Below are 17,830 nucleotides of genomic sequence, written 5' to 3' on the forward strand. Positions count from 1 at the left end.
CAATAATCCTAATCATGTTGTGTTTCTATATGTCAATTTCTGCAGCTATAACCCCTCCGAAACCTCCAAACCTCCTGAACATGCCTGGTGCCAGCATTCCCTCACCTAGTCTCCCCACATCTGGTTTACCCAACAAGACCCCTTCCTCCTCTTCATTGGCCTCACCCAGCCAAGCTCAGGCCAGCACATCTGTCGCACACTCAAGCCCTACCCCCACATCCACATCAAACTCTTTGATGACCCAGCCAGGCCTTCATCCTGAAGCTCCTAAAGATCGTGTTCCTGAAAGGGCCAGGGAGAAAGAGAAACCCAAGGAGAAGGCTGAGAAGCCCACCACACCATCCTCAGCTGGGGGTACTTCTGCTCCCTCCACTTCTGCTGCCAGTGCCAAGAAAGAAAAAACAGACACTGCTGTTCCGGCCACCTCGATGCCAACACCTGGCATGGAGTATGTGGTTGATACTGCCCAACTTCAAGCTCTGCAAGCAGCTTTAGCTTCAGATCCAACAGCTCTGCTAACAAGTCAGTTCCTACCCTACTTTATGCCTGGCTTCTCTCCATATTATGCCCCTCAGATACCAGGTGCTCTTCAAGGAGGATATCTTCAGCCCATGTATGGCATGGAAAGTCTTTTCCCCTACAACCCAGCTTTATCACAGGCCCTGATGGGGCTGTCACAAGGATCTCTGCTTCAACATTACCAGCAATATCAGCAGAGCCTGCAGGAGGCACTTCAGCAGCAGCAGAGGCAACTTCAGCAGATCCAGCAACCCAAAGCAAGCCAAACTTCACAAAACTCGGTGGACCGTAAGGACTCTGTCAAAGATACAGTAAAAACAGAGGAGCAAAAGAGCACTCCCTCATTTGAAGCCTCTTCCTCTTCCACTCACAACAACCTAGCCACTGAGCAGTATGAAATGGATAGCAAAGGTGCAGACCCCCATCTTGACCAATATATCATCCCTAAAGTTCAGTATCGGCTGGCGTGCCGCAAGTGTCAAGCTGTCTTCAGCAAGGAGGAAGCGGCTATTAGCCACCTCAAGTCAATTTGTTTTTTTGGTCAGTCTGTGGCAAACCTGCAAGAGATGTTGCTTCGGGTCCCAAACAGCGGGAATGCAGCAGAGGTCAGCCTTTATGACTGCCTCGCCTGTGACACCACACTAAAAGGGGACAAAGCGCTCAGTCAACACCTGGTTTCAGCCTTGCACAAACACAGAACAATCAAGAGATCCAGAAATGCCAAAGAGCACGCTACTAATTTATTACCTCACTCTTCAGCCTGCTTCCCCAGTCCTAACACCGCATCTACCTCGCAGTCTGCCACTCACTCAAACAACACCCCATCCCCTCCACCAACAACGTCAGCCACTACACCATCTTCATCAGCGTCTGCATCTTCATGCACCTCCTCCTCCTTCACAGCCACTCCACTCAACACAATAGCTACAGGCAAATCATGGTCCCAGACCCCTTTCTCCAGAGCTTTAGCTGGGAAGTCCAATCTCCCTTTGTCTGCATTGTCTTCTTTTCCTCCAGTTTCCTCTCCTTCAACGGTTACCTCAAGTTCATTGAGCACCTCAGGGGTCCAGACCTCGATACCAACAGACGTCTTTTCCGACGAGTCTGATTCTGACAGCAGTCAGAAGTCAGCAGACAGGCTGGGCAGGCCAGCAGAGGAGCCACAACAGCTTAGCTGTCTCAAAGACAGCAGTAGTTGTAGTAGTAATGTCGCTAGTGTAGGATCGGACTCCATCAGATTGTAAAAGCTTTCAGTGATGAACAATATATATATAAAAAAAAAAAAAAAAAAAAAAAACAGAAGACGAAAGAAAACAAAAGAAAAAAAAAAACAAGAAGAGCAGCAAAGTTTCAAAATATGTTTAAAGTATACAAACCAATTTCAGAAAAAGATGTGTAAAGACTAACTGCAATTCCAAAGCTTGTAACCAAAAATTTTAATGTTAGTGGATTGTTTTCCCATATCAACATGCTGGTTTTAGTTTATTACAACTCTTTATATATATATATATATATATATATATATATATATATATATATATATATATATATATATATATATATAGATCACAGCAGTTAACAGTCGATTATTTCTAGTGGAATGCTGTATTGCAGTGGACTGCCTCAAAGTTATTGGAATGGTCCCACGATTCTCTCAACAAAGAACAAGTCAACAAATGTCCCTTATTTGCATAAGTATTTCCACTTAATAGCACAGTCACATAAAGCCAGTATGTACTGTATGGGACAATAGTCTTACAGTTTGCTTGCTATCTAAGCATTCAGATACCAATGGCTTGCTAAAGAAAATACAAATAATGTCTATTTTATTCTCAGGTCAACAGCTCACAACCTTTTCTTGTGTTACAGAAAGTCATTATTTAATGAATTTTGTTCCAAACAAATGATAGACATTTCTGTTTTTGTATCACATTTATTGGCATAAAGTATTCAGAAATGATACTAACTCAACTAAAGATTATGGGCATTCAATGAGAAGCTGAATTGCTGGTTTTAAACCTTAAATATTATCATTTTATTTTTTATTTTATTTTTATTTTTAATGGGACAGTTACTTATCCCATTTTACCCAGACACAAAGAGCATTGCAGACTTGTAGGGGGGGCATTTTGTTTTTGTTTTTTTAGGAAAAAAACTTTTTTGTATTTATGATAGATATATACATTTTTGGTGTTCAGTAGATTGTTGCATTGGAAATGAATTTAAACAGTATGGTAGACTGAAAAATCTTTGTGTACATTTAGCTTTTGTGTCGTCCAACTTTAAGGCGCTTCATTTGTTGTTGTCTTGGTTATTCCAATAGACTAGATCAAGGAGCAGGAAACAATCTCTACTCTATTTCTGTCCAATTCTCAGCTTCTGGTTTTTGTTCTCCCAGCTGAATCTCTTTGTCACATGGGGTTTCTCACCTTTGGTTGGTGCAGCATTGACCAAAACCGAAGAGAAATCTGGGGTGTGTTTGAAAATTGTTCAGATATTTGTGTTACCTTAGTGCACTTACCACTGTCTGAATTTTTCTTTTTCTATCCATCTGTTCCTCCTTTTTCATCTTTCTGTAACCCCTGCCTTTGTAGATTTGGAGATAACTGCCTCTCCTTCAGCACTACAAAGTAGATACTTGTTTCCATGTAGAGTGGCTACTGTCTGCTATAGGTTTTATGTTCATTTCAAATTTTGTGTTGCCATATATGAAAATGAAAAAATAATAATAATAATAATAATAATAATAATAATGCTCATGCTTTAAAACAAAAAGAAAATCCAAAGACTTAACACTTACACCATTGGTGCACAAAGATGAGAAAAGAGGCTTCTTTATACTTGAGAATTTGTTGCTGTTTTTAAGGAAAGAAAACAAAGTTTTAAAATAAAAGAAGTACGCATCAAGAGTTGCCGTTTTTGCTTCTTTGCAAGCAGACAGGTGGCATTTTTACGTCAAATACAAAGAAAACCAAAAATCAAAAAGGGCCCTTGTCCTTGCATTGTGGAGTAGCACCGTTACAGAGCCATTGCAGTTTGTAAAATAGAGGTTTTGTTGAAGTTTCAGTCACATATGTAATCAGTTTTTTTCTTTTGTTGTCTTTCTGTAAAAAAAAAAGAAAAAAATAAACATAAATATATATATATATATATATATATATATAAGGTCTGGTCTTTGAGGACATGTTTTGCTGCTAATGTAGATTTGGAAAGGAAGAGTACCTAGATGCATGCTCCTTTTGCTTTTTGGCTAAGCTTTAAGAAAAAATAAAACAAACAATGAACCATTTCCCTGCCCCTGCAAAATCTTTTTTTTTTCTGTTGAAAATAACGGAACTTTGAAAACTGTGAATATATGTTCCAAAGGACATTTTGGCTTTCCTTTTCTTTCTTTTTTTCTTTTTTTTTTTTTGAACAGACCAATGTTAAAAGTCAATGATCTATAACGTTTGTGAAAATAACAGTGCATTCCAAATACTACACCAGAGTTTTAATTTCTGAAACGAGGACTGCTTCTTTTTATTCAAATTGAGTATAATTCTATTTTATCCCATTTCTAAGGTGATTGTAAGCTGTTTTGCAACTCTGCCATCATGGTTTGCTGAATATCCAGTTATGATGTGTTGAGAGTGAACAGAATCCCTGCAGCCATTAAATGACATTACTCACTTGAACTAGATCACCAAGTCATAGTGGTTACCAAAAATGTACATACTGCAACCTGTCGGGCACTTATCTTATCTAACCTGATTTGGTGTCATCATGCTTCTTGATTCATAACTAGTCTCAGAACGAAAGGCTGTTTGGCAAAGTCAGCCTCTCCTCCTGGAAAAGCAAGTAGGGGAATTTGTTGTCTGTAGGGTGTAAAGCCATTTTCATGCTGGAAATGTCTGTTGTGGTTCTGTAAGGGGCATTTTCATTCCAAAGCATTATGAGACTGGGGAAAGCAGGATTTGTATTAGGTGTCCCTTGTTTTGCATGGACGTGTCCAAAGAGATCCCTCACTCCAAATTATTGCGATGGAAATGTTTGCGTTTAACCGAAATGGCCCCCATTCAATCGTAAATGGATATTTACATGCTATTGCAGTTGGGTTCCTTTGATCTGCAAGCTGATCCACTCCTCACAATCCATGTTATCTATAATATTGTTCATAATTATTTTTTAGAAGCCTGATATTGTATAGTTTATTTTTGAATGCTTTGCATTGTTTTGGTCTCAGATAATATCTTTATGGTTGTTTTCATGTAACTGTATGTTTTATTTTGTTTTGTTTTTGTTGTTGTCCATTTATAAATTAATGTTGCAATGCCAGCTTTAAATTGAAATCTCATCTATTTGTTTTCTATCATTCTCTGGCCACTTTATGGTGTTACAATGTTCCTATATTTGTTTGTCTTGACACAGTTGTATCTCTTGCTTCCAAAGTGTTCTCGTTTTTTATAGGCTCTTGTGTGGGGCAGAATTCCTCACTGTTTCAGCCAGCATGGACTTTGTATGTGCGAGCGTGAGTGTGTGTGTGTGTGTGTACATGTGTGTTTCATAAGAGCCAGCATCAGTCTGAGTTTTTATACTTTGTATTCTATTTTCTACTTTTATTTCGCACCAAAACATACTGAACTGCAAGGGTTTGAAAAGTCCGATTTTCACAATAATTGCGTAACGTGGTGAAAGAAGATACCGAAGCACTGAGCAGTTATTATTTTCATTAGTGAATGTGGCCAAAGCGTAATGCAGTCGAAAACACGAAAAACTTTAGTTGGTGCCCCTGATGAGTGTATATTTATTGTGGTTAATCCTACATGTGGCTGATATGCATCAACTCTCATTGGGATACTTGATTTATTTTATTGTTTATTTTTTTGGACATTTTGCAAAGAGAGAACGAAAACGACAGGTTTTGCTGTAGAGGTCATCCTTTTGCCCACTGTGAAAATTAACATGTATACAGATATAGATATATTTAAAGAAGACATCAACACTTTTCTTTGAAATGACAAAGAAGGAAATAAAGAGAAACGAACTCTGGGAAACTTGAGAGATGTCATTGAGATGACAGAGAAGGCTGTTGTTGACACACCAAAACTGGGCATGGGAGCCAAAGGCAGGGCAGACGCGCCCCGATATCAAGTCATTATTTAAATAACACTATATGCCGATGGGAGTGGACTCTGCAACCAGTGGACATATGTGACACGGAGAGGAATTTATCTCCTTTTTCTCTCTCTGGTTCTGCATCTACTTGGACATTTTCTGCACTTCTGAACGGGATGGACTCAAACACTCGCATACGTTGTCTCCCAGTGCACGATGTTGCTACCTGTTTCATTTCCTCCTTCCCACTTCAGTGACTGACACATGATTCCACTCTGGCGTGGAGTCGACCGGATCCATCCAACCATAAAGAGTGACTTTACTGTTCAAGGGGAGGGGATTTTCCTGTGTGTCATTCCTAAGAAAGCAGATAAACACAAAAAAGCGAATCAACCAAAATGAATAACCAAACTAACAAGCAACCAAAAAAAAAAAAAACGAAAAAAAAAAAAAAAAAAACATTTGCTCCAGTTTCAAGGATGAACTGCTGCTGGAGCTTCCTGTTCCTTTAGTGGCTACTGATGCCACAGCATTTTGGATGCTTTTTGTGTTTCCTATTTTTTTTTCTTTTTTTTCTCTTTCGTTCTCCTCAAATTATTCCTCCTCCTCCGAGCCTCACAAGCACGGCTCTGTGGCTCCAGGTAGCCCATCCGAGGGTAGAACTTACAGCCTTGCAATGTACAAAAAAGAGCAAGTTAAACCAAAAATGTTGTTCTTGATGTCTTTTCTATACTGTAGTCTTGTTAGCTTTTTGTTACTGTAATTATATGATGAAGATTTCCAAACTGTACCAAATTACATGGAGACTAACATACATAAACCACATGGACTTTTAAAGAGAAACTTTTGTCACAAAAACCTTGTTGTCCTAGTTAAGTTGATTGTAGATGGTAATTGAATATACTCCTTTGAAAATATTTCATCAAGTATGTTTCTTGCTCATTGTGATACATTAAAAAGTATGAGCATTAACGTTTATTGTGTGATGCATTTTTGGCATGATTGAAGTGAGAGAGAGAGAACGCCAACCAAAGTTCACATTTGTTTATTACTTTTAATTCTAATTCACATTTTTGGCATTAAAAAACAAATGGAGCCAATAATAAGCAACTATGTCTCATAGCTCATCTGATCATTGGCGTGAGCTTGATTTTGAAAACGTAATTAACCCTAATTGCAATTAATCTAATGCAACATGCGCATGACTTGACAGCCCCTAAACATACATTCCCAGTAGTGCATTGTCTTGTTGGTATGGTATTCTCTGCAAGAGCAGTCACATTGAAATTCCTCTTAGGGAACATTCATGAACAAGATTAATTAGAATATATTAAACAAGATACGTAGACACGTAGCTAATTAGAAGTGGCTGTTTATGACAAATTGAACTTGATTAAGACTTACAGTCAAATATAATTCCAAGTGAAGTTTGCTGTTAAAAGCAAAGCTCTGAGATTCGATTTGACTTGTGCAAAGGATCAAATGCAACGTTCCAGGCTAATTCAAAGCCTTATATAGTACATAACTGGATGAGAGCTCCCTTGCATATGCCCTTTGTGCAGGTTATCATCTTTGTGTATTTGCTGGTTATTACAATATGCCTGCTTGTGTCTCACTTTGTTTCTCTTTATTATTTGATTTACAGTATTTGGAAGAGAGAGAAAAGAACTGATTACTAGCAGCAGGGATGTTTCACAATGCTGGTGTTCAGGTCCATTAATGAACTCCTGCTCTCTGTACAGCTTTCAACTAAGGTTTTTCACAAGATATCTGACAGGATGTTAGAAGAAACACTCACACATCTTGTTGTTGATCAGACACAAACAATCTATATTTACATTTCTTCAGTTTGCAGGGGCTTTTTTATTCAAAGCAGGTTGCAGTGCTTCACTTGGTCATTTATTCAGGAAACGGTACTAAACTTATATAAGTTCAATTATCCATGTCAATTAAATATTTAACAAAAATGATGTTGGATGATAAATGTTCACACAGACATATAGTATGTTTGGTTCCTGACACCTAGACTGTAAAGGTGCCATGTTATAAATTTAATAGAAAATAAAAACTTATAATATTATTTTTTATATTATATACTGAGTATACTGTTAATACAAAAGATAATATACATATCTTTAGATTATGAAGCATAGTAAAAGTATACACAATATAATAAAAGCAAGAAAGTTTGATATGATAAAATGCACATTTTAATAAACTTTAATAAACCACTTATACGCTTTCCTTTAAAATAGCTTTATACTTAGATCTGTGGGGTGCATTAATGAAAATGTTTCATTTTGGAATGAGGATACAAAATAGCTAAAATACTCCCCAGTACCAAATTATTGCATTTTATAATAAGTTCTGCTCTCTAGGAATCAAACCCGTGACTTTGTTGCTAGCTTATAGTAAAGCAACTGCTACCTTGATGCCATTGTTCAAAACAAACAAAAATTCAGTTTCTTCTTATTTTGTCAACACATATCAATAACTTGCACTAGACGTTGAAGTTTTTATGAATGTTTAATTTAAAACTTATATTAGCACTAAACTGAGTGGTGTGGTATAGATGAAAAAGAATAAACAGTACCATAAAACCACCATAGGAATATCAAAATCTTTTTAAGTTATTTAATTTAATTGAATTTAATTTAATTATTAATTTTTTGCCCATAGTGAACTATTGTTATAAGCCAAGAGGTGGGTAACAATTCTTTAAAAATGTTATAGTAAATATTGACAGCATTTTCATATTTGGGTAAACTATTATTTTACTTAATTATCTCATTTTATTCAGAGTGTGCATCAGTGCAAAACACTTTGCAGAAGCTCATATCTTGTCCTGTGTTGAAACCAATTTTCCCTCATTATGAAGAGAAGCCAGTGGGTCTCTGCTCAGGAATGTGACACACTCACACCATATTGGTTTAATTCAGAAATTCAGGGAAAACTCCCTATGCAATTAGATGCTTTAAAAAAAACAAAAAAAAAACAGCTTTAATATGGCAGGAGGGTTGATGATGGGCCTCTCTCACAGCTAACCTGAAGGCATTGGCTCCACTTTTTAAGTCTTCCTTGATAAAGGACTGTACTATATCTGCATGTAGGCTGCATTATTTTTGAGCCGTTTAAAGCATTCAGTTTTGTTAGAACGGGTGCTGCAAATGGAATTTTTAAAGAATCTTTTAAAGAGAATTTGAAAAGAGGTTTCAAAGGACCCATGGTTCTAAATTCATATTTCAAACAAAAACATTTTCAAGCTACAGTTGATGCCCACTGTCAACTATTTCACTTAACTGACTGAAGAGATGCAGTTTGTCCTTAGCATTAGAATATGATATTCAACAAAGTGTTGAATGACAAGGCACACAGTGAGATCAGTTGGCATGGACTTAGATGAGTGCCTGAAAACATGTTTTTCACGGCTCACATTTCCACAGCAGTAGATCAGACCTCCTGTTTCCGATATTTCTCACCTGTGGGACCGGGTCTCTATTGTTTTAGAGCTTGTGTAGCAGAGGAACCCTATACTATGCATGTCTACCCATAAGTGTAGAGTTCTAAGAGACAAGAAGTTGAAGATGTACCTCTGCATTTCCTCTTTGCTCTAGAATACCCCATACTGTGTGGACTCAAGGAGTGTAAGATATGAGCTGTCATGGTCAACAAGTGGCTTGAGATCTGGCCATGCTGAGCTAGTTAACACACAACAGCACATTCTTAATGAATTAAAAAATGCCCTAATTAGATCAGTGTGAAGACCCAAGCTGCTTCCTCTCAAACTTCAGAACAGATGGTATGCATACTTGATGCAATGTTGGCCAAGCACGGGGCCTGAATTAAGAGTGTGAAATTGAGTTAGTGCTTGGGTGTAACACTGATATTAAGCAAAGGTGCTTCCTCTTTAAGGTCTGTGACCTGTTGGTGTAGAGTTCAACTCACTGATTCAGGGCCCCAGATTTAATTAGCTTCCCAATTCTAACTTTGAAGCACATTGTTCCTGGACATTTGTACACTGAGTTTCAGAGATTTAGCCAATGTTAGACTTACATAACAATGGTTTGGTGTATCAATATTTGGATACTGGTGAGACCTAAAGGAGGACTTAAAACAGATGAAATTCAAAATGGTGGACCAAAAGCAGTTACTGGGTGGTACCCTTTCAAAAATGTCTAATATGTGCACTTTTGATACTAATAACTTAAAGGGGGGGGGTATGGGGGTGAAATGCTATTTCATGCATACTGAGTTTTTTACACTGTTAAAGAGTTGGATTCCCATGCTAAACATGGACAAAGTTTCAAAAATTAAGTTGTATGTTTGAAGGAGTATTTTTGTTCCCAAAATACTCCTTCCGGTTTGTCACAAGTTTCGGAAAGTTTTTTTTCGAGTATGGCTCTGTGTGACGTTAAATGGAGCGGAATTTCCTTATATGGGTCCTAGGGCACTTCTGCCGGAAGAGCGCACTCACGTATAGCAGAGCACTGAGAGCACAACAGGCATTCACTGATCAGAGCGAGCGTCGCGAAAGGTCACAAAAGGAGTGTGTTTTTGGTTGCCAGGGCAAGACAACCCTGCACAGATTACAAAAAAAAAAAAAAAACAGCATTAAGGGACCAGTGGATGGAGTTTATTTTTACCCGGGTTCGAGCCCCGCTCGGAGCGAGTCGTTGCTGCTGCTGCTCTCGTTCAGTTTCAGCCTTGGGATCTGATTCTGGATCATAAATATACGGCTGAATCTGACTGTAAGCCATGGTTTGTTTTGGATGATGGTTTTTCCCTCACAGTAATGTCACAGCTTCCACATGCTCTCAACGCAAAAGCCTACTGGCGCTTGTGATTCTTTAGCTCCGCCCACACGTCACGCCTCCAGTTGGTCGTGTTTTTCCGGGAAAAATCGGTACAGACTATCTTTCTCTTATGAATATAATAAAACTAAAGACTTTTTGGAGTTATGAAGGATGCAGTACTACTCTATAGGTACTCAAGATTAACAGGATATTGAGTGAAAATGAGCATTTCACCCCCCCTTTAAGGGACCAGTATGAACCGATTAGGGGTAAATAAGATGCAATGGTGTACCACTTCAAAAGGGTACTGTCCCAGTGACAGCGCTTGTACCATTTTCTTTTTCTGAGACTGCATGTTGTGATTGTACTCCAAATAACCCAAAGAATCTAAAAACCTTTCAAGTGGTTGCGCTGTTGCTTTAAATTGGTTCGAGTTCTGAGTCAGGAGGCCTTCTCTGTACTCAGTGTTTGCATGTGTTTCCTTACTTCTTACAATTCAAACCAAGTAAAAAAAAACTGAATATGCTGTTTTGAAGCATGGCAAATGGTTTAAGCTTGTCCTGAGATGGTTATGAGCTGGTCTTGAGCAGGTGCTAGTAAACCACTTAAACGAGTTTAGCTCAAACCAACTCCAACACACTTGGAATTTTTTACTTCACATTTGAAGAGTCTGAAGACTTCGATTAGCTGGTTCAGATATTTTTAATTAGGATTGGACCTTAACTCTGCAGTATAGTGGCCAAACAGGAACAGGTTTGGACAAACCTGCACTTAACTGTCTGTAGTTTTGAGAGTGAGCATGTGTCTATATGTGAGACCTGTGGTCCAGGATGCTGTGATGGGCTTCAGCATCCCCGACCGAGACCCCACGGGGAACAAGCTTTTTTGAAGAATGGAAGCATTAGCTAATCTCAGTTCAATGTCCATTAAAATCTTGAACAAGGGCATTCAAGAGTATTCCGTCTCAAAGCTCAAGTTCATGTGACAGATGAAGGGGTAAGCACCGCAAAGGATCTCCAAATGCCGAGCAGCTCACATAGTATGGTACACTGAGGCAGTGGTGCTATGTGATGTCTCATGCATTTTATGTTCTCTCCTAATCAGTCTTAGGGTTTAAAAAAACCCTTCAAGCTCTGCTTCCATCATTTGTGAAACATCAAGGATACAAATGTTCGACAAGTTAAGCCGGAGTGACTACAAAAGACACAAGTGTACAGAAGGCTGTGTGATCACAGTCATTGTCTTAAATGGAAAACATGAATGGTTTACTGGCTGCTGGTACTGAGAAGTATGACCACATAGGCAGCAAATGAGTAGCAGAGAGCTGGGAGAAAAGCCATGGCAGCACAGAACTCAGCGTGACTTTGAAGGCTGCATAACAATGCTCTTCCTTTCCCTATTTCTGCATACACCATGTTTTGGATCTGCTCAAGATACCTAGGCCCAGAATAGCCATTTTGGCAGTGCTTGTTAAGTTGTTTGTTCATACTTGATATAAACACTGCTTTTTCACAAGGCTATATAAATGGATGTAAGTCATGCTATAAATATGGGCTAATTTGGCCCCTTTTATGTATTCTACAGATACGATTCTTCAAAAATAGATATTTTGTATTAATGTTTTAATATTTCAAAGCATTTTTTTACTATTGATGTGATTGTCTTTAGAATGGTGTTTTTTACAGCAGAAGTTTGCAAGGCCAAGATTGATCCCTAACTGACCTATGAAATAATGAGATCAAATATCAAACAATGCATTTTATTTGGTCAAAGCCTTAATCAGGCAGAGTTCCTCCTTCATTGCCATGCATCCTGTGATCACTTCCTTCCTCCGTCTTCTCTCTCTCTCCCCTCTATTCATGTCAGGCATCTTCCCTGCTATCAATGTCAAAGCCAAATTACACTCGAACTGTGAGGACAGGTCAGACTAATTCAATCTCATCTGTCAGAAGAAATGATGGGTGAAGAGGATCCGAGGAAGAGATGTTCAGAACATGGGGAAGACTTAAACGGGAATAACGAGTCTCCTATGAAATGAGAGAAGCAGCAAAGGCTTTTATTGAAACAGGCAGGAATATGAGGGTGTCCCTGACAAGAGCGGGCAAACTGATAAATTGATCACATACACTTCAACTGGAACATCGCCAACAATTTATTTTCTAAATTAATGCACAGAGCATTTAAAAAGAATAGCTCACACATTAATGAAAACCCCATGCATATAAAAGTGCAATCTGTCTACTGCTTAATGGATTAGTTAACCAAAAGTGACAAATTTTGCCATCAGACTTTCCCAGTTTTGAGGCCCATTCACACCAAGTATTATATCTATGACACTAAATATTTCGTTTTAATAATCATTCTAATTCAGTGAGAATAATTAAATCTGTACCATGGCTATAATTGTAATTACACAGAGAAACAATATATTGAAAATCAATCTTAATAATAATAATAATAATAATAATAATAATATTTTATTTCCATTTTTTTCCCTCCATTCCAACAAAATAATTTGGTATGGATGTTTATATAATTATTATATATCTCTTAAAACTCGTTTATTACTGAGGAAAAGCCATAACCAAGGACAGTATAAAAAAAAAAAAAAAAAACGCAGAGGCTGGAACTTCTTATATGGTCATTTCTCCCCATATAAGATGTAAACAGTGGATACAGTTAGTTTTTCCCGGGCAGCAACAGAGTGTATTAGTTGATGAACGTTTTATAACAAGGTCCAGTTCGACGCTGGATTTACATATCGTTTGATACTTAAAGATGGAGCGGTCCCGGCTGTAAAATATGCCGTTCATGATTCAGAGACGGTAAGTGAAACAATGTCCGTTTTTAGATTTTAGATTAAATAAAATTGACTAAATTAATATAAATATGATTAAATTCTAAATGGAATGCATATTGGATATGGACACAAACTAATCACTGAAACAAACATATATAAATACGCACAAAAATACATAAATTTTCTTTTTCTGTAAACTCGCCAGACAGAAATAGGGTAAAAAGAAGACAAACACTAAAATAAAAATATACACCATACTTTGCCCCAGTTAATTAATCACAGTTTGCTAAGACAATTGTCTTGTATTACAAGTTATGTTTGAAGCATCATCTAATTAAATTCATAAAGTGAAGAGTCAAACTCTAAAAATTATCATTTAAATTTGCTGACATATTGAAGGATTTTACAGAGAAGATGTTGGGTATCTCTCTCTCTCTCTTTCCTTTAAAAAAGTATGAATGAATAAAATGTTATATGAATCAGACAAACCACTCCAAATATATGTAAAAACCTTCCAAATATAAATGGGAAACTGCAAAACGTTTGGTGTATGTACAATAAGTGCAACTGTAGTGGAGAAAAAATCACTTTGGTGAAATAGCCTTTAAGATAAATACTACAATTGAAATATATATGGATGCAAATGCAAAAGTAAAAAAAAAAAAAAAAAGAAAGAAACAAAAAAAAGGTAACACTTTATTTTACGGTTACATCTATTAGTTGTTTATTCTACATAACCTTATTCTACATCCCTAATTCTACCCAATACCTAAACTTAACAATTTCCTTACTCACTATAATAAGCAGAAAATTAAGAATTTATTGAGAGAAAAGTCATAGTTAGTTAACAAGTGTTACCTATTCTAAAGTGTTACCAAACAATGTTTTGTCTGTAGTGTTTTTTCTTAATTATTATTTAGTACATTTTACATTTTAAGTAAATCTTAGGTAACATCCATTAAATATATGTAAATCCATGCATTTCACTGTTCAATGGCACATTTCCAACACTCAGACATTCTGGTGTTCCTTACTCATATCAATCAAATCTCCGTAAGTTTTCATGATTATCTTTGACCAACACCCCTGACCCGTCCCGCTGCCTGTTTGGATTCCTAGGGAGGGCGTTTGCAGAGAGGGTACATTGGCAGGCACCAGGCCTTGCGGTGCACTTCCCGTCTCTTGGACACAGGATCAGGTGTCGCAGTTTTCACAGCACCTTCTGTTTCAGATTAACATGAAATGAGCTCCATCAGAAGGAGTCTGAGCAAAACTGAGTAAAAATCAGGGCTGACAGGCAGGAATATTAGCCTGTGATGGCAGCCAATAATTGAGCGATTGGCTCCCTCTCTCTGGTAATGAGGAGAATATGTGCAGGGAATGTGGTTGTACTTTTCTCCCCCTCTCTCACTTTTCCTTGCTCTTCCTTCTTGGTTGCCCTCTCCTTCCTTCACTCCTCCAGCCTCCTCTTTTCTTCAATTCCTGATATATCATTTCAACAGAAACGGAGGGATAGTCTTACTTCACTTCAAAGTTGTGCTCCAGGTGTCATTTTGGTAACCTCAAAGTAACGTTCTGCAGAGAGCTCTCTCGGGCCTCTTTAAGAGAGCAAAACTTTTTTTAACTCCTGAAATGTTCACTAAGATTTATGGGAGTGAAAGTATATGGTGCCGTGAGAGAGTGGACCATTACACTTCATTACTGTTTGTTTTTTCTTTCTCTCCCATGCAAAAATGATAATGGGAGGACCATGTATGCTCTTTTTCTTTCGTCTCTTGGGGTGTCCCAGTCAATGTGCTTCTGAGATTTGTAGGTCTGGCAAAGTGGTTAAATGGCTAACCCTTTCATGTTAAAATAAAATGTATTTTAAATATGCATTTATATTGCGTGAATGGGTAACAAATTATAATAAAATCTCCTTAGGTTTGAATGACATATTTGGGGTCAAAGGTCATTTTGACCACAAATGACCACAACACAAAATGGGTTTCAAGCTTAATTGTGCTAAAGTACCCTTAATTGATTATTATAGCACTTTTTTTTTTTTGTTATCAAAATCAATATATTTCTGATTCAAGTGGCACATTTTATTTTATTATTTTTTTCACATTGTGATTATTTTAATAAAAAATATATAAATATGGCAGATTATTTGTTTTAAAGTGCCCCATTATGCCAATTTTATGGTTCCTAATATTGTTTTGGGAGTCTCTTACAATAGGATTACATGTATGCAATGTAAAAAAAAAAAAAAAAAACGCTTTCGATTTCTCAAAATATGCATTTCACCTAATTTTCCAGTGATTCTCAAACGATGCATTCGAAGCATTTCAAAGATTCAGTCTCTCTAAATCCCTCCTTTCCGTGAGCCTTCTCTGCTCTGATTGGTCAGATGGCCTAGTCTGTTGTGATTGGTCTACGGCAGCGGTGTCAAAAACGATAGGCCTACTTCAATAGTTCTGTATTTTGAACAGTCTATAGAAAATATACACATCCGTTGTTTATCATACTTACTGGTTGTGATTCAGTGGAGCAGTTGGTCCAAACAAACAGAATACTGATCCATCTTTCAGTCGAATGATGTGTTTGTGGGCGGAGTCAAATTTTTCGGGGACAGCCAACGTAGAACATAGATGTGCATTATGCAAATGTATTACCCTATGACGTGTAGTTGTCATAGAAGTGGGATTTGAATTAAGTCAAGTCAAGTCACCTTTATTTATATAGCGCTTTAAACAAAATACATTGCATCAAAGCAACTGAACAACATTAATTCGGAAAACAAAAAGTGAAAGTGACATTCAGCCAAGTATGGTGACCCATACTCAGAATTTGTGCTCTGCATTTAACCCATCCGAAATGCACACACACAGAGCAGTGAACACACACACACACACACACACACACACTGTGAGCAGTGGGCAGCCATTTATGCTGCGGCGCCCAGGGAGCAGTTGGGGGTTCGATGCCTTGCTCTAGGGCACCTAAGTCGTGGTATTGAAGGTGGAGAGAAAGCTGTTCATGTCCGGCCCGAGACTAGAACTCACAACCCTTCGATTGGGAGACCAACGCTCTAACCATTAGGCCACGACTTCCCCTAAACGGTGTGTCAATAATGCAAAATGACAGTTAAAGGCAATTCATCATTGAATTCAGTGATGTCATCTCTGTTCAGTTTAAAAAGTGTCTGTGCATTTATTCGCAATCAGGTCAACGGTATCGCTGTAGATGAATTGACCCCAACTAAGCAAGCAAGCCAGATTGAGAATTAAGAATGAGTCATTTCAGCTGTACAGAGTTGATTCTTTATTTTGGGAGTAGCTTTATTTATTGTGAACTTTAAGCTTTACAACTTTGCAGATTGTTTACATTCACATACAGCTATGCCACACACTGCATGAAAGGCAATATTGGAAATGCCATAATAGGGATACTTTAAAGGGTTATAATAAAAAGAATACTTTTATAAATTATAGAAAGAAAATGTACTAAATACAAACAAATGGTTAAAAGATACACTCACACCTGGTTCTATTTGAATTAGTGTTGTCACGGTACCAAAATTTCAGTATTCTGTACCGATACCCCAGTTTTCGGTACCAATTTCGGTACCAAAGCAAAACACAAATATGCTAATTACACACTTTTTATCACTAAATATAAAACCAGTTCCATTCTTTATACTTATTTACAATTGTGTTAAAAGTTTGTCTACAAGTAATATAATTATGAAAAACAGTAAACAAGTTTTACCCAAATTTACCCAAAGCAAAATTATGTCATTAATAACTTACCCTCATTTTGTTGACCTCCATTTATCTTTGGAACACAGTTTAAGATATTTTAGATTTAGTGTAGAGATCTCTGTCCCTCCATTGAAGCTGTGTGAATGGTATACTGTCCATGTCCAGAAAGGTAAGAAAAACATCATCAAAGTAGTCCATGTGACATCATAGGGTCAGTTAGAATTTTTTGAAGAATCGAAAATACATTTTTGTCCAAAATAGCAAAAAATATGACTTTATTCAGCATTGTCTTCTCTTCCGTGTCTGTTGTGAGAGAGAGTTCAAAACAAAGCAGTTTGTGATATCCGGTTCGCGAACAATCATTCAGTGTAACCAGATCTTTTTTGACCAGTTCACCAAATCGAACTGAATCATTTTAAACGGTTCGCGACTCCAATACTCATGAATCCACAAATGACTTAAGCTGTTAACTTTTTTAATGTGGCTGACACTCCCTCTGAGTTCAAACAAACCAATATCCCCAAGTAATTCATGTACTCAAACAGTACACTGATTGAACTGCTGTGAAGAGAGAACTGAAGATGAACACTGAGCCGAGCCAGATAATGAACAATAGACTGATATACTGATATACTATTTACACACACACGATTCCAATCAGCTTATCTTTGTAAAATGAAATATGAATATTAATCACATTGTCTTTGTTCGGTCGAACTGATTTGCTGAAATCAAAACAAGGGGATGGTAATGGATGAGTGCCAAGCAATGAAATTGCCATTTGCGCATTAGCTCCACCCACTCCCGGAGAAACTGGTTTATCTTTTGCTTGTTCTAAAACGCTAAATGATTCTAAATGAACTCCATTATTTTGACAG

At 37.4% G+C, this 17,830-nt stretch overlaps 1 protein-coding gene across 3 annotated transcripts in view; it reads left to right on the forward strand.

Annotated features, from left to right (window-relative positions):
* Window positions 1-6,585, forward strand: part of LOC113051840 (zinc finger homeobox protein 3-like) — a 154,779-nt gene extending 148,194 nt beyond the window's left edge. For all 3 annotated transcript variants that reach the window (XM_026215974.1, XM_026215973.1, XM_026215975.1), the window contains exon 10: window positions 46-6,585. In XM_026215974.1, the coding sequence (XP_026071759.1) occupies window positions 46-1,763 (1,718 nt within the window). In that variant the 3' untranslated portion in view covers window positions 1,764-6,585. The remainder of the gene's footprint in view (window positions 1-45) is intronic.
* The last annotated feature ends 11,245 nt before the right edge of the window (window positions 6,586-17,830 follow it).

Source organism: Carassius auratus, chromosome 32 (assembly GCF_003368295.1).
Source record: "Carassius auratus strain Wakin chromosome 32, ASM336829v1, whole genome shotgun sequence".
Taxonomy (NCBI): domain Eukaryota; kingdom Metazoa; phylum Chordata; class Actinopteri; order Cypriniformes; family Cyprinidae; genus Carassius; species Carassius auratus.